This window comes from Phyllobates terribilis, unplaced genomic scaffold (assembly GCF_046119375.1).
Source record: "Phyllobates terribilis strain yellow unplaced genomic scaffold, ASM4611937v1 Scaffold_9__5_contigs__length_417890890, whole genome shotgun sequence".
Lineage (NCBI taxonomy): Eukaryota > Metazoa > Chordata > Amphibia > Anura > Dendrobatidae > Phyllobates > Phyllobates terribilis.
The window spans coordinates 414,485,274-414,502,336 of NW_027362769.1; the positions used below are offsets into that span (position 1 = coordinate 414,485,274).

A 17,063-nucleotide genomic window follows, 5' to 3' on the forward strand; every position below is an offset into this window, starting at 1 on the left:
GCACATACTGTGTGCTACTGCACTCGTTGGACTGAATATGCTTTGCTTGCAGCAGACTGCTGGCAAACACTTCAGCAGCACTTCTTTTACACAGACACAATTGCGTTGTCTCCTTCACAGTTTGGTGCAGCATGCACTCCCAGTGCTGGTCACAATCCGTTCTCAGGCTACCCTCTCTTGGTAGTGATATCCTGCAGTAGCTCCTGCCTGGCATCTTGCACACTTGCGGCCTACTCACTCAATTACCGCATCACAGTTTGTCACACACAGGAACTTCTATCTTCTCTGAGACTGGAGTGGTAATTGTCTTCCTACTAAGGCCTCAGAGCTTGGATGTCTTTGGTATGGCAGATCTCACAGTCAAGAAGAGCCTCTCTGCTCACCTTTGCCGTCTCTAGTTTTTTCTCTTATGACGGTTGTTCCTCACCTTCTCAGCGAATACACTCTTTACTAATAGGAATAATCTCTGCTGCCCTCTGTGATGGAATTCCATGCCCTCTCTCAATAATAGAGGCTAATCTTTTCCTCTCGGGCAGAATACATTTGCAGTGCAGGATGGAGCTTCTTACATGCTCCTCTTTGGCCCTAATTCCCTGTGGCGACACACCAATTGGCAAGTATGACTCACCCCTACTAACTAGCTTTCTATCTTGCAGACACTTTTGCCTGGCTCTTAGTCCATACTTATCTGCGAGTTTCTCTGTAAAGTTACACAAGAGAATCTAGCTCCTTGCACTGACCCAGAAGGTGGGGCCTTGTATGCTAACCCTAACACCACACTCTCTATGACTTAGCATTGCACACAGCAGCTCAGTGTATTAACTCTTTATGCTCTGCATTGATCACTTCTGCCTCTCAGAGTGAGAGGGGCCACTAGAGGTGAAAATAGGAATAATGAGGCTGATGGAGGGCTCCCAGAACGAGATAGGCCAGTGGAGGAGAAAATAGGGAAAATGAGGCTGATGGAAACTCCTGGAGAGAGAGGGGCCACTGGAGGTGAAAATAGGGAAAATGAGACTGATGGAAGCTCCTGGAGAGAGATAGGCCACTGGAGGTGTAAATAGGGAAAATGAAGCTGATGGAAGCTCCTGGAGAGAGAGGGGCCACTGAAGATGAAAATAGGGAAAATGAGGCTAATGGAAGCTCCTGGAGTCAGAGGGGCCACTGGAGGTGAAAATAGGGAAAATAAGGCTGATGGAAGCTCCTGGAGAGAGAGGGGCCACTGGAGGTGAAAATGGGGAAATGAGGCGGGTGGAAGCTCCCGGAGCGAGAGGGGCCACTGGAGGTGAAAATAGGGAAAATGAGGCTGATGGAAGCTCCTGGCGTGAGAGGGGCCACTGGAGGTGAATATATGAAAAATGAGGCTGATGGAGGGCTCCCAGAACGAGAGAGGCCACTGGAGGAGAAAATAGGGAAAATGAGTCTGATTGAAGCTCCTGGAGTGAGAGGGGCCACTGGAGGTGAAAATGGGGAAAATGAGGCTGGTGTAAGCTCCTGGAGTGAGATAGGCCACTGGAGGTGTAAATAGGGAAAATGAAGCTGATGGAAGCTCCTGGAGAGAGAGGGGCCACTGGAGGTGAAAATGGGGAAATGAGGCGGGTGGAAGCTCCCGGAGCGAGAGGGGCCACTGGAGGTGAAAATAGGGAAAATGAGGCTGATGGAAGCTCCTGGCGTGAGAGGGGCCACTGGAGGTGAATATATGAAAAATGAGGCCGATGGAGGGCTCCCAGAACGAGAGAGGCCACTGGAGGAGAAAATAGGGAAAATGAGTCTGATTGAAGCTCCTGGAGTGAGAGGGGCCACTGGAGGTGAAAATGGGGAAAATAAGGCTGGTGTAAGCTCCTGGAGTGAGATAGGCCACTGGAGGTGAAAATAGGGAAAATGAGTCTGATGGAAGCTCCAGCAGTCAGAGGGGCCACTGGAGGTGAAAATAGGGAAAATGAGGCTGATGGAAGTTCCTGCAGAGAGAGGGGCCACTGGAGGTGAAAATAGGGAAAATGAGGTTGATGGAAGCTCCTGGAGAGAGAGGGGCCACTGGAGGTGAAAATAGGGAAAATGAGGCTGGTGGAAGCTCCTAGAGAGAGAGGGGCCACTGGAGGTGAAAATAGGGAAAATGAGGCTGATGGAAGCTCCTGGAGAGAGAGGGGCCACTGAAGATGAAAATAGGGAAAATGAGGCTGATGGAAGCTCCTGGAGTGAGATAGGCCACTGGAGGTGTAAATAGGGAAAATGAAGCTGATGGAAGCTCCTGGAGAGAGATAGGCCACTGGAGGTGAAAATAGGGAAAATGAAGCTGATGGAAGCTCCTGGAGAGAGAGGGGCCACTGAAGATGAAAATAGGGAAAATGAGGCTGATGGAAGCTCCTGGAGAGAGAGGGGCCACTGGAGGTGAAAATAGGGAAAATGAGGCTGATGGAAGCTCCTGGAGAGAGAGGGGCCACTGGAGGTGAAAATAGGGAAAATGAGACTGATGGAAGCTCCTGGAGAGAGATAGGCCACTGGAGGTGTAAATAGAGAAAATGAAGCTGATGGAAGCTCCTGGAGAGAGAGGGGCCACTGAAGATGAAAATAGGGAAAATGAGGCTGATGGAAGCTCCTGGAGTGAGATAGGCCACTGGAGGTGTAAATAGGGAAAATGAAGCTGATGGAAGCTCCTGGAGAGAGAGGGGCCACTGGAGGTGAAAATAGGGAAAATGAGGTTGATGGAAGCTCCAGCAGTCAGAGGGGCCACTGGAGGTGAAAATAGGGAAAATGAGGCTGATGGAAGCTCCAGCAGTCAGAGGGGCCACTGGAGGTGAAAATGGGGAAATGAGGCGGGTGGAAGCTCCCGGAGTGAGAGGGGCCACTGGAGGTGAAAATAGGGAAAATGAGACTGATGGAAGCTCCTGGAGAGAGATAGGCCACTGGAGGTGTAAATAGAGAAAATGAAGCTGATGGAAGCTCCTGGAGAGAGAGGGGCCACTGAAGATGAAAATAGGGAAAATGAGGCTGATGGAAGCTCCTGGAGTGAGATAGGCCACTGGAGGTGTAAATAGGGAAAATGAAGCTGATGGAAGCTCCTGGAGAGAGAGGGGCCACTGGAGGTGAAAATAGGGAAAATGAGGCTGATGGAAGCTCCAGCAGTCAGAGGGGCCACTGGAGGTGAAAATAGGGAAAATGAGGCTGATGGAAGCTCCAGCAGTCAGAGGAGCCACTGGAGGTGAAAATGGGGAAATGAGGCTGGTGGAAGCTCCCGGAGCGAGAGGGGCCACTGGAGGTGAAAATAGGGAAAATGAGGCTGATGGAAGCTCCTGGAGAGAGAGGGGCCACTGGAGGTGAAAATAGGGAAAATGAGGCTGATGGAAGCTCCTGGAGAGAGAGGGGCCACTGGAGGTGAAAATGGGGAAATGAGGCGGGTGGAAGCTCCCGGAGCGAGAGGGGCCACTGGAGGTGAAAATAGGGAAAATGAGGCTGATGGAAGCTCCTGGCGTGAGAGGGGCCACTGGAGGTGAATATATGAAAAATGAGGCTGATGGAGGGCTCCCAGAACGAGAGAGGCCACTGGAGGAGAAAATAGGGAAAATGAGTCTGATTGAAGCTCCTGGAGTGAGAGGGGCCACTTGAGGTGAAAATGGGGAAAATGAGGCTGGTGTAAGCTCCTGGAGTGAGATAGGCCACTGGAGGTGTAAATAGGGAAAATGAAGCTGATGGAAGCTCCTGGAGAGAGAGGGGCCACTGAAGATGAAAATAGGGAAAATGAGGCTGATGGAAGCTCCTGGAGTGAGATAGGCCACTGGAGGTGTAAATAGGGAAAATGAAGCTGATGGAAGCTCCTGGAGAGAGAGGGGCCACTGAAGATGAAAATAGGGAAAATGAGGCTGATGGAAGCTCCAGCAGTCAGAGGGGCCACTGGAGGTGAAAATAGGGAAAATGAGGCTGATGGAAGCTCCTGGAGAGAGAGGGGCCACTGGAGGTGAAAATGGGGAAATGAGGCGGGTGGAAGCTCCCGGAGCGAGAGGGGCCACTGGAGGTGAAAATAGGGAAAATGAGGCTGATGGAAGCTCCTGGCGTGAGAGGGGCCACTGGAGGTGAATATATGAAAAATGAGGCTGATGGAGGGCTCCCAGAACGAGAGAGGCCACTGGAGGAGAAAATAGGGAAAATGAGTCTGATTGAAGCTCCTGGAGTGAGAGGGGCCACTGGAGGTGAAAATGGGGAAAATGAGGCTGGTGTAAGCTCCTGGAGTGAGAGGGGCCACTGGAGGTGAAAATGGGAAAGTGAGGCTGGTGTAAGCTCCTGGAGTGAGATTCGCCACTGGAGGTGAAAATGGGGAAAATGAGGCTGGTGTAAGCTCCTGGAGTGAGATAGGCCACTGGAGGAGAAAATAGGGAAAATGAGGCTGATGGAAGCTCCTGGAGAGAGAGGGGCCACTGGAGGTGAAAATAGGGAAAATGAGGCTGATGGAAGCTCCTGGAGAGAGAGGGGCCACTGGAGGAGAAAATAGGGAAAATGAGGCTGATGGAAGCTCCTGGAGAGAGAGGGGCCACTGGAGGTGAAAATAGGGAAAATGAGGCTGATGGAAGCTCCTGGAGTAAGAGGGGCCACTGGAGGTGAAAATAGGGAAAATGAGGCTGATGGAAGCTCCTGGAGAGAGAGGGGCCACTGGAGATGAAAATAGGGAAAATGAGGCTGATGGAAGCTCCTGGAGAGAGAGGGGCCACTGAAGATGAAAATAGGGAAAATGAGGCTGATGGAAGCTCCTGGAGAGAGAGGGGCCACTGGAGATGAAAATAGGGAAAATGAGACTGATGGAAGCTCCTGGAGAGAGAGGGGCCACTGGAGGTGAAAATAGGGAAAATGAAGCTGATGGAAGCTCTTGGAGTGAGAGGGGCCACTGGAGATGAAAATAGGGAAAATGAGGCTGATGGAAGCTCTTGGAGTGAGAGGGGCCACTGGAGGAGAAAATAGGGAAAATGAGGCTGATGGAAGCTCCTGGAGAGAGAGGGGCCACTGGAGGTGAAAATAGGGAAAATGAGGCTGATGGAAGCTCCTGGAGAGAGAGGGGCCACTGGAGGTGAAAATAGGGAAAATGAGGCTGATGGAAGCTCCTGGAGAGAGAGGGGCCACTGGAGGTGAAAATAGGGAAAATGAGGCTGGTGGAAGCTCCTAGAGAGAGAGGGGCCACTGGAGGTGAAAATAGGGAAAATGAGGCTGATGGAAGCTCCTGGAGAGAGAGGGGCCACTGAAGATGAAAATAGGGAAAATGAGGCTGATGGAAGCTCCTGGAGTGAGATAGGCCACTGGAGGTGTAAATAGGGAAAATGAAGCTGATGGAAGCTCCTGGAGAGAGATAGGCCACTGGAGGTGAAAATAGGGAAAATGAAGCTGATGGAAGCTCCTGGAGAGAGAGGGGCCACTGAAGATGAAAATAGGGAAAATGAGGCTGATGGAAGCTCCTGGAGAGAGAGGGGCCACTGGAGGTGAAAATAGGGAAAATGAGGCTGATGGAAGCTCCTGGAGAGAGAGGGGCCACTGGAGGTGAAAATAGGGAAAATGAGACTGATGGAAGCTCCTGGAGAGAGAGAGGCCACTGGAGGTGTAAATAGAGAAAATGAAGCTGATGGAAGCTCCTGGAGAGAGAGGGGCCACTGAAGATGAAAATAGGGAAAATGAGGCTGATGGAAGCTCCTGGAGTGAGATAGGCCACTGGAGGTGTAAATAGGGAAAATGAAGCTGATGGAAGCTCCTGGAGAGAGAGGGGCCACTGGAGGTGAAAATAGGGAAAATGAGGCTGATGGAAGCTCCAGCAGTCAGAGGGGCCACTGGAGGTGAAAATAGGGAAAATGAGGCTGATGGAAGCTCCAGCAGTCAGAGGGGCCACTGGAGGTGAAAATGGGGAAATGAGGCGGGTGGAAGCTCCCGGAGCGAGAGGGCGACTGGAGGTGAAAATAGGGAAAATGAGGCTGATGGAAGCTCCTGGAGAGAGAGGGGCCACTGGAGGTGAAAATAGGGAAATGAGGCTGATGGAAGCTCCTGGAGAGAGAGGGGCCACTGGAGGTGAAAATGGGGAAATGAGGCGGGTGGAAGCTCCCGGAGCGAGAGGGGCCACTGGAGGTGAAAATAGGGAAAATGAGGCTGATGGAAGCTCCTGGCGTGAGAGGGGCCACTGGAGGTGAATATATGAAAAATGAGGCTGATGGAGGGCTCCCAGAACGAGAGAGGCCACTGGAGGAGAAAATAGGGAAAATGAGTCTGATTGAAGCTCCTGGAGTGAGAGGGGCCACTGGAGGTGAAAATGGGGAAAATGAGGCTGGTGTAAGCTCCTGGAGTGAGATAGGCCACTGGAGGTGTAAATAGGGAAAATGAAGCTGATGGAAGCTCCTGGAGAGAGAGGGGCCACTGAAGATGAAAATAGGGAAAATGAGGCTGATGGAAGCTCCTGGAGTGAGATAGGCCACTGGAGGTGTAAATAGGGAAAATGAAGCTGATGGAAGCTCCTGGAGAGAGAGGGGCCACTGAAGATGAAAATAGGGAAAATGAGGCTGATGGAAGCTCCAGCAGTCAGAGGGGCCACTGGAGGTGAAAATAGGGAAAATGAGGCTGATGGAAGCTCCTGGAGAGAGATGGGCCACTGGAGGTGAAAATGGGGAAATGAGGCGGGTGGAAGCTCCCGGAGCGAGAGGGGCCACTGGAGGTGAAAATAGGGAAAATGAGGCTGATGGAAGCTCCTGGCGTGAGAGGGGCCACTGGAGGTGAATATATGAAAAATGAGGCTGATGGAGGGCTCCCAGAACGAGAGAGGCCACTGGAGGAGAAAATAGGGAAAATGAGTCTGATTGAAGCTCCTGGAGTGAGAGGGGCCACTGGAGGTGAAAATGGGGAAAATTAGGCTGGTGTAAGCTCCTGGAGTGAGAGGGGCCACTGGAGGTGAAAATGGGAAAATGAGGCTGGTGTAAGCTCCTGGAGTGAGATTGGCCACTGGAGGTGAAAATGGGGAAAATGAGGCTGGTGTAAGCTCCTGGAGTGAGATAGGCCACTGGAGGAGAAAATAGGGAAAATGAGGCTGATGGAAGCTCCTGGAGAGAGAGGGGCCACTGGAGGAGAAAATAGGGAAAATGAGGCTGATGGAAGCTCCTGGAGTAAGAGGGGCCACTGGAGGTGAAAATAGGGAAAATGAGGCTGATGGAAGCTCCTGGAGTAAGAGGGGCCACTGGAGGTGAAAATAGGGAAAATGAGGCTGATGGAAGCTCCTGGAGAGAGAGGGGCCACTGGAGATGAAAATAGGGAAAATGAGGCTGATGGAAGCTCCTGGAGAGAGAGGGGCCACTGAAGATGAAAATAGGGAAAATGAGACTGATGGAAGCTCCTGGAGAGAGAGGGGCCACTGGAGGTGAAAATAGGGAAAATGAAGCTGATGGAAGCTCTTGGAGTGAGAGGGGCCACTGGAGATGAAAATAGGGAAAATGAGGCTGATGGAAGCTCTTGGAGTGAGAGGGGCCACTGGAGGAGAAAATAGGGAAAATGAGGCTGATGGAAGCTCCTGGAGAGAGAGGGGCCACTGGAGGTGAAAATAGGGAAAATGAGGCTGATGGAAGCTCCTGGAGAGAGAGGGGCCACTGGAGGTGAAAATAGGGATTCTGCAGCACAGAGTGTATTCTAGTTACTGAGGTTTTCCTCTCAGCTGAGCTATGACTAGAGCCTGATCTTCTCCTCTGCTCCTCAGGCTGTTGTCCACATCATGTTCAGCATTGTTTCCAGTGTGTCCTGGGCTGACCGTATTTTCCTGGCCACCAGTGTGATGAGGTGAGAGGGAAAGCCGCTCTGTCCACTCGTTGTTGGGAAGTCTTCGCTTGTGAGTTATCAATTCTCTGGTATTTGCAATCTTTCTCTTTTATCTTTATAGAGATGGAAATAAAACCTCCAGCAGCGACGAAAATGAGGTACCTGTCCTGGGGATGAAGATCGTATGCAAAGAGGATGGGGGGGAATGGTGTAGAAAGGTGGGACACTGAGGATGATAATGGAGAACATTGAGAGTGAGGGGAAGCTGAGAAGGGGACACGGGAGATGAAGATGGGGAGCAGTAAGGGAGGTGAGGCAACTCCAGAGAAAGGAGGGACACTAAGGATTTAAATGGGGAGCAATCACGTGGTGGGGAGCAATCATATGGTGGGGAGCTGCTGGAGATGGTGATGGGGAGCATAATCAGAGCACACTTAGGTTCTGAGCGTTTCCTCTGAGCCCAGAGCTCACCAGAACCTGATCCCACTCTTTGCCCCTCAGGCCGTTGTCTACGTCATGTCCAGTGTAGTCCCCAATGTGTCCTGGGCTGATCGTATGGCCGGCCATGTGATGAGGTAAGAGAGATGGCCACTCCATCTTCTGTGTGGGGACGTCCTGCCTTGTGGGTAAATGTTACTCAGGTTTACAGTTTGGGACTTTATCTTTTCTGACAGAGATGGAAACAGAACCACCAATGTCACAGTATACGAGGTGCCCGTCCTGTATCCAATCCACGTCATAAGCCGGAGGTAAGTACCTACCTGATCGGCGAGACTGAGTCAGTGACTTACTCTGCAGGATAGAGGAATATGTTATAGGATTGCAATATTCTGCAGATCTCTAGTGGTGGAATAATCTGCAGAAGTAACTCCATGTACCTGTAAGGAGGTAGAGGGAATAATAGAAATCTTTCGAGATGCTAGTGGATCCTGTTATGTTGGTGGATCTTCTTGTTTTACTCATGGATTTTGTCATGCTGCTGATGGAACTTGTTTGGTTGATGGATCCTTTTCTGTTGCTGCTTGATCTTGTCATTTTGCTGGTAGATACTATCGTGTCATTGGGTGAGGTTATGTTGCCGATGGATCTTGATATATTGCTGCTAGAATCTATTGTTTTTACTTCTGAATCTCGTCATATTGCTGGTGAAATCCTTGTCATATTGTTGATGGATCTTTTTCTGTTGCTGCTTGATCTTGTCATTTTGCTGGTAGATACTATCGTGTCATTGGGTGAGGTTGTGTTGCCGATGGATCTTGATATATTGCTGGTGAGATCCTCGTCATGTTGTTGATGGATCTTCCCCTCTCCTCCATGTGTCTTGGTAAATAGTTGACCACTAATCTCTGCCATTTTGTCTCCGAGAATGTTGGTCTTTGAGGTGAAGGAGAATGGAAGGTGATGGGAAGATTTCTGGAAAAGACCAGGGGGAGATCAGGAAAAGACAAGGTGGAGATTAGAAAGGAAAAGGGGGAGAAGTGGAAAAGATTATAAAGATGATCAGTAAGAAATGTGGGGGAATGACAAGAAGGAGATCAGGAGAAGATGACTAAGAAGTCAGGAGGAGGCCAGAAGCAAACGAGAAGAGGAGCTCAGGAGAAGACAACGGGAGGGCAGGGAGAAATCGGCAACAGATAAGAGAGACCAGGAAATTATCACAAGGAGACAAGTCGGAAAGGATAAAGGTCATAGGGAGATGAGAAGATGAGGAAGAGATCACGGAGGGACCAGTAGACGAGGAAGAGATCACGGAGGGACCAGTAGACGAGGAAGAGATCAAGGAGGGACCAGTAGACGAGGAAGAGATCAAGGAGGGACCTGTAGACAAGTAAGAGATCGGGGAAGGAGACCATGAGAGGATTATCAGGCATTCAGGCTGGACCTCTTCTGTCACCACTGTTCACACTCATGGTCACGCTCCCAGGTTTCCTTACTGTAGCTTCTCCTTGTAATGTCGGGTATGATGTTCTGCAGATGGTGGAATAATCTCACTTCTTCTCTCATCACCAGCCTGGAAGATTCCACCAAATACATCCCATTCATCAGGCCAAATGAAACAGCGATGGCGACCCACAGATATCAGGTGATGTCTGACTTACAGCCACTGCGTGTTACCATCATTCTCATCCCCTCATCTCCCCCACGTGTCACTGTCATTCGTGTCCCCTCATCTCCCCCGGTGTGTCACCATCATTGGTGTCCTGTGTTGTTCCAGATTAAGAACTTGGGGCTCGGTGCCATCCTCATTGACGTGAGTGTTCATGTTTCTTACTTGGAGGGTGTGAGCTGGGACGTCACCATCTCATTGTCTCAGGTAAACGTAATATAAGGTTGTCATTCAAGGTGGAGTGTGTGCGGCCGGCAGGTGTAGGTGAGGTAGTGGGTGTGCGGCAGGCAGGTGTAGGTGAGGCAGTGGGTGTGCGGCAGGCAGGTGTAGGTGTGGGCAGCGGGTGTGCGGTAGGCAGGTGTAGGTGAGGCAGTGGGTGTGCGGCAGGCAGGTGTAGGTGCGGGCAGCGGGTGTGCGGCAGGCAGGTGTAGGTGAGGCAGTGGGTGTGCGGCAGGCAGGTGTAGGTGTGGGCAGCGGGTGTGCGGTAGGCAAGTGTAGGTGAGGCAGTGGGTGTGCGGCAGGCAGGTGTAGGTGCGGGCAGCGGGTGTGCGGCAGGCAGGTGTAGGTGAGGCAGTGGGTAGGCGGGTGTAGGTGAGGCAGTGGGTGTGCGGCAGGCAGGTGTAGTTGAGGCAGTGGGTGTGCGGCAGGCAGGTGTAGGTGCGGGCAGCGGGTGTGCGGCAGGCAGGTGTAGGTGCGGGCAGCGGGTGTGCGGCAGGCAGGTGTAGTTGAGGCAGTGGGTGTGTGGCAGGCAGGTGTAGGTGAGGCAGTGGGTGTGCGGCAGGCAGGTGTAGGTGCGGGCAGCGGGTGTGCGGCACGCAGGTGTAGGTGCGGGCAGCGGGTGTGCGGCACGCAGGTGTAGGTGAGGCAGTGGGTGTGCGGCAGGTGGGTGTAGTTGAGGCAGTGGGTGTGCGGTAGGCAGGTGTAGTTGAGGCAGTGGGTGTGCGGCAGGAAGGTGTAGGTGAGGCAGTGAGTGTGCGGCAGGCAGGTATGGGTGTGCGGCGGGCAGGTGTAGGTGAGGCAGTGGGTGTGCGGCAGGAAGGTGTAGGTGAGGCAGTGGGTGTGCGGCAGGTGGGTGTAGTTGAGGCAGTGGGTGTGCGGTAGGCAGGTGTAGTTGAGGCAGTGGGTGTGCGGCAGGAAGGTGTAGGTGAGGCAGTGAGTGTGCGGCAGGCAGGTATGGGTGTGCGGCGGGCAGGTGTAGGTGAGGCAGTGGGTGTGCGGCAGGAAGGTGTAGGTGAGGCAGTGTATGTGCGAGCAGTGGGTGCACGGTGGGCAGGTGTAGGGGCAGGTAGACGGTCTGCGGCAGGCAGGTGTAGGTGCGGGCATTGGGCGTGCGGCAGGAAGGTATAGGTGCGGGCAGTGGGTGTATGGCGGGCAGGTGTAGGAGAGGGTACGTGGTGGGCAGGTGTAGGTGCGGGCAGCAGAGACGTGGCGAGCACTTGTATCACCTTTCTTTCTTCTCAGAACAATGGTGTCATCTGCTCGGCCCCCAATGACTCTTCTGCTGTTAAGACCCACGGTAAAGGACACGAAACAAACCAGGTAAGACCGGACGGGCGCTCTGCTGTGATGTCACAGGACACCAATGACATGGGATTGTGATTTTAGGGATTGTGATTTTAGGGATAGAATTATCAATTCATACAGTGATAAGATGATATGAGGACATCACTGGGTGACAGAGGGTGATGCTGTCACAGGATGATGATGTAACAAATAATTACATTGCAGGGTGATGATGTCACAGAATATTGGAATAATCTGTGGTTACTTTGCAGACTTGGCGCTGTACCATGAACACATCTGGTGAAATGGATGTTGGCCTCTCTGGACAGCTGCAGTCAATGACCATGTGGAAGGTAGTGTCACATGACCACCACTCGCCCCGTCCCCTCCCTCATGTCCTCCCTTGTGTCCTCCCTCATGTCTTCCCTCATGTCCTCCTTGTGTCTGCCCCCTGTCCTCCTTCATGTCCGCCCCGTGTCCTCCCTCATGTCCGCCCCGTGTCCTCCCTCATGTCCTCCCTCGTGTCCTCCCTGTGTCTGCACATGTCCTACCTCATGTCCTCCCTGTATCCGCCACGTGTCCTCCCTCGTGCCCTCCCTGTGTCTGCCCATGTCCTACCTCATGTCCTCCCTGTGTCCACCACGTGTCCTCCCTCATGCCCTGCCTCGTGTCCTCCCTGTGTCTTCCCTCATGTCTTCCCCCGTGTCCTCCCTTGTGTTCTCCCCCATGTCCTCCCCGTGTCTTCCCTTGTGTCCTCCCCGCGTTCTCCCTATGTCTTCCCTCATGTATTCCCTCGTGTTCTCCCCCATGTCCTCCCTCGTGTCTTCCCTCATGTCTTCCCTCATGTCCTCCCACGTGTCTGCCCCATGTCTTTCATCTTGTGTTTCCTCATGTTCTCCCCCGTGTCGTCTCTTGTGTCCCCTCGTGTTCTCCCCCGTGTCGTCTCTTGTGTCCTCCTCGTGTCCACCCTGTGTACTCCCTCATGTCCTCCCCGTGTCTTCTCCTGTGTGTTCCTCCATGTCCTCCCCGTGTCTTCCCACGTGTCCTACCCCATTTCCTCCCCCCGTGTTGTCCCTCGTATCCTCCCCCATGTTGTCCCTTGTATCCTCCCCCATGTTGTCCCTCATGTCCTCCCACGTATTGTCCCTCATGTCATCCCTCGTGATGTCTCTCGTGTCATCCCTCGTGTCCTCCTCTGTGTCCTCCCCCATGTTGTCCCTCGTATCCTTCCTCGTGTCGTCCCTCGTGATGTCCCTCGTGTCCTCCCCGTGTTGTCCCTCTTGTCCTCCCTCATGTCCGCCCTGTGTCCTCCCTCGTGTCCACCCTGTGTCTGCCCATGTCCTACCTCATGTCCTCCCTGTGTCCACCACGTGTCCTCACTCATGTCCCCCCGTGTCCTCCGTCGTGCCCTACCTTGTGTCTTCCCCGTGTCTTCTCCTCTGTCTTCCCTCATGTCTTCCCTTGTGTCCTCCCTCATGTCCCCCCTTGTCCTCCCTTGTGTTCTCCCCCATGTCCTCCCCGTGTCTTCCCTCGTGTCCTCCCCGCGTCCTCCCTGTCTTCCCTCATGTATTCCCTCGTGTCGTCCCACGTATCCTCCCTTGTGTCCGCCCCATGTCTTTCATCGTGTTCTCCTCTTGTGTTCCCTCGTGTTCTCCCCTGTGTCGTCTCTTGTGTCCTTCTCGTGTCCACCCTGTGTACTCCCTCATGTCCTCCCCGCGTCCTCCCCGTGTCTTCTCCTGTGTGTTAGCCCATGTCCTCCCCGTGTTTTCCCACATGTCCTACCCCATGTCCTTCCCGTGTCCTCCCCCATGTTGTCCCTCGTATCCTCCCCCATGTTGTCCCTCATGTCCTCCCCCATGTTGTCCCTCATGTCCTCCCCCGTATTGTCCCTCATGTCATCCCTCGTGATATCCCTCGTGTCATCCCTCATGTCCTCCCTCGTATCCTCCCCCATGTTGTCCCTCGTATCCTCCCCCATGTTGTCCCTCGTATCCTCCCCCATGTTGTCCCTAGTATCCTCCCCCATGTTGTCCCTCATGTCCTCCCCCATGTTGTCCCTCGTATCCTCCCCCGTGTTGTCCCTCGTGTCGTCCCTCGTGTCCTCCCCGTGTTGTCCCTCGCATCCTCCTCCGTGTTGTCCCTTGTTTCCTCCCTAGTGTCCTCCCTCGTGTCCTCCTCATGTCCTTCTTGTGTCTTCCCTCGTGTTTGCCTTGTGTCCTCCCTCATGTCCTCCTCATGTCCTCCTCTGTGTCCTCCTCGTGTTTGTCTTGTGTCCTCCTCGTGTCCTCCTCGTGTCCTCCTCGTGTCTTCCCTCGTGTTTGCCTTGAGTCCTCCCTCGTGTCCTCTTCGTGTCCTCCCCCATGTTCTCCTCGTGTCATCCCTCATGTCCTCCCTCGGATTGTCCCTCGTATCCTCCCCCGTGTTGTCCCTCGTATTCTCCCCGTGTTGTCCCTCGTGTCGTCCCTCGTGTTGTCCCTCGTGATGTCCCTCATGTCCTCCCCGTGTTGTCCCTCGTGTCCTCCTCATGTTCTTCTTGTGTCTTCCCTCGTGTTTGCCTTGTGTCCTCACTCATGTCCTCCTCATGTCCTCCCCTGTGTCCTCCTCGTGTCTTCCCTCGTGTTTGTCTTCTGTCCTCCCTCGTGTCCTCCTCATGTCCTCCCTCGTGTCCTCCCTCGTGTCCTCCTCGTGTCTTCCCCCGTGTCCTCCTCGTGCCATCCCTTTTGTCCTCCGTCGGATTGTCCCTCGTATCCTCCCCCGTGTTGTCCCTCGTGTCGTCCCTCGTGATGTCCCTCATGTCCTCCCCGTGTTGTCCCTCGTGTCCTCCTCTGTGTTGTCCTTTGTGTCCTCCCTCGTGTTGTCCCTCGTGTCCTCCTCGTGTCTTCCCTCTTGTTTGCCTTGTGTCCTCCCTCGTGTCCTCATGTCCTTCTTGTGTCTTCCCTCGTGTTTGCCTTGTGTCCTCCCTCGTGTCCTCCTCATGTCCTCCCTCGTGTCCTCCTCATGTCCTCCCTCGTGTCCTCCCCCGTGTCCTCCTCGTGTCATCCCTCGTGTCCTCCCTCGGATTGTCCCTCGTATCCTCCCCCATGTTGTCCCTTGTATCCTCCCCCATGTTGTCCCTTGTATCCTCCCCCGTGTTGTCCCTCGTGTCGTCCCTCGTGATGTCCCTCATGTCCTCCCCGTGTTGTCCCTCATGTCCTCCCCGTGTTGTCCCTCGTGTCCTCCTCCGTGTTGTCCTTTGTGTCCTCCCTCGTGTTGTCCCTCGTGTCCTCCTCGTGTCTTCCCTCTTGTTTGCCTTGTGTCCTCCCTCGTGTCCTCCTCATGTCCTCCCTCGTGTCCTCCCCCGTGTCCTCCTCGTGTCTTCCCTCGTGTTTGTCTTGTGTCTTCCCTCGTGTCCTCCTCGTATCTTCCCTCGTGTTTGCCCTGTGTCCTCCCTCGTGTCCTCCTCATGTCCTCCCCCGTGTCCTCCTCGTGTCTTCCCTCATGTTTGTCTTGTGTCCTCCCTCGTGTCCTCCCCCGTGTCCTCCTCATGTCCTTCCTCGTGTCCTCCCTCGTGTTTGCCGTGTCCTCCCTCGTGTCCTCCTCGTGTGTTCCCTCGTGTTTGTCTTGTGTCCTCCCTCGTGTCTTCCCTCGTGTTTGCCCTGTGTCCTCCCTCGTGTCCTCCTCGTGTCCTCCCCCGTGTCCTCCCCCGTGTCCTCCCCCGTGTCCTCCCCCGTGTCCTCCCCCGTGTCCTCCCCCGTGTCCTCCTCGTGTCTTCCCTCGTGTTTGTCTTGTGTCCTCCCTCGTGTCCTCCTCGTGTCCTCCCCCGTGTCCTCCTTGTGTCTTTCCTCGTGTTTGTCTTGTGTCCTCCCTCGTGTCCTCCTCATGTCCTCCCTCGTGTCCTCCTCATGTCCTCCCTCGTGTCCTCCTTGTGTCTTCCCTCATGTTTGCCTTGTGTCCTCCCTCGTGTCCTCCTCATGTCCTCTCTCGTGTCCTCCTCATGTCCTCCCTCGTGTCCTCCTCATGTCCTCCTCATGTCCTCCCTCGTGTCCTCCTCATGTCTTCCCTCATGTTTGCCTTGTGTCCTCCCTCGTGTCCTCCTCATGTCCTCCCTCGTGTCCTCCTCGTGTCTTCCCTCGTGTCCTCCTCATGTCCTCCCTCGTGTCCTCCTCATGTCCTCCCTCGTGTCCTCCTCATGTCCTCCCTCGTGTCTTCCCTCATGTTTGCCTTGTGTCCTCCCTCGTGTCCTCCTCATGTCCTCCCTCATGTTTGCCTTGTGTCCTCCCTCGTGTCCTCCTCATGTCCTCCCTCGTGTCCTCCTCATGTCCTCCCTCGTGTCCTCCTCATGTCCTCCCTCGTGTCCTCCTCATGTCTTCCCTCATGTTTGCCTTGTGTCCTCCCTCGTGTCCTCCCTCGTGTCCTCCTCGTGTCTTCCCTCATGTTTGCCTTGTGTCCTCCCTCGTGTCCTCCTCATGTCCTCCCTCGTGTCCTCCTCATGTCTTCCCTCATGTTTGCCTTGTGTCCTCCCTCGTGTCCTCCCTCGTGTCCTCCTCGTGTCTTCCCTCATGTTTGCCTTGTGTCCTCCCTCGTGTCCTCCTCATGTCCTCCCTCGTGTCCTCCTCGTGTCTTCCCTCATGTTTGCCTTGTGTCCTCCCTCGTGTCCTCCTCATGTCCTCCCTCGTGTCCTCCTCAAGTCCTCCCTCGTGTCCTCCTCGTGTCTTCCCTCATGTTTGCCTTGTGTCCTCCCTCGTGTCCTCCTCATGTCCTCCCTCGTGTCCTCCTCATGTCCTCCCTCGTGTCCTCCTCATGTCCTCCCTCGTGTCCTCCCTCGTGTCCTCCTCATGTCCTCCCTCGTGTCCTCCTCATGTCCTCCCTCGTGTCCTCCTCATGTCCTCCCTCGTGTCCTCCTCATGTCTTCCCTCATGTTTGCCTTGTGTCCTCCCTCGTGTCCTCCTCATGTCCTCCCTCGTGTCCTCCTCGTGTCTTCCCTCATGTTTGCCTTGTGTCCTCCCTCGTGTCCTCCTCATGTCCTCCCTCGTGTCCTCCTCATGTCCTCCCTCGTGTCCTCCTCATGTCCTCCCTCGTGTCCTCCTCGTGTCTTCCCTCATGTTTGCCTTGTGTCCTCCCTCGTGTCCTCCTCATGTCCTCCCTCGTGTCCTCCTCGTGTCTTCCCTCATGTTTGCCTTGTGTCCTCCCTCGTGTCCTCCTCATGTCCTCCCTCGTGTCCTCCTCGTGTCTTCCCTCATGTTTGCCTTGTGTCCTCCCTCGTGTCCTCCTCATGTCCTCCCTTGTGTCCTCCTCATGTCCTCCCTCGTGTCCTCCTCATGTCCTCCCTCGTGTCCTCCTCGTGTCTTCCCTCATGTTTGCCTTGTGTCCTCCCTCGTGTCCTCCTCATGTCCTCCCTCGTGTCGTCCTCGTGTCTTCCCTCATGTTTGCCTTGTGTCCTCCCTCGTGTCCTCCTCATGTCCTCCCTCGTGTCCTCCTCGTGTCTTCCCTCATGTTTGCCTTGTGTCCTCCCTCGTGTCCTCCTCATGTCCTCCCTCGTGTCCTCCTCATGTCCTCCCTCGTGTCCTCCTCATGTCCTCCCTCGTGTCCTCCTCATGTCCTCCCTCGTGTCCTCCTCGTGTCTTCCCTCATGTTTGCCTTGTGTCCTCCCTCGTGTCCTCCTCATGTCCTCCCTCGTGTCCTCCTCATGTCCTCCCTCGTGTCCTCCTCGTGT

The 17,063-nt window shown here is 54.2% G+C and overlaps 1 protein-coding gene across 2 annotated transcripts in view; it reads left to right on the forward strand.

Moving 5' to 3' along the window:
* ITGAL (integrin subunit alpha L) overlaps nt 1-17,063 on the forward strand; it is a 246,993-nt gene that overhangs the window by 218,278 nt on the left and 11,652 nt on the right. For both annotated transcript variants that reach the window (XM_073649043.1, XM_073649044.1), the window contains exons 22-29: nt 7,703-7,782; nt 7,883-7,919; nt 8,263-8,336; nt 8,436-8,510; nt 9,772-9,844; nt 9,977-10,075; nt 11,330-11,407; nt 11,644-11,724. In XM_073649043.1, coding sequence (XP_073505144.1) covers nt 7,703-7,782; nt 7,883-7,919; nt 8,263-8,336; nt 8,436-8,510; nt 9,772-9,844; nt 9,977-10,075; nt 11,330-11,407; nt 11,644-11,724 — 597 coding nt within the window. The remainder of the gene's footprint in view (nt 1-7,702; nt 7,783-7,882; nt 7,920-8,262; nt 8,337-8,435; nt 8,511-9,771; nt 9,845-9,976; nt 10,076-11,329; nt 11,408-11,643; nt 11,725-17,063) is intronic.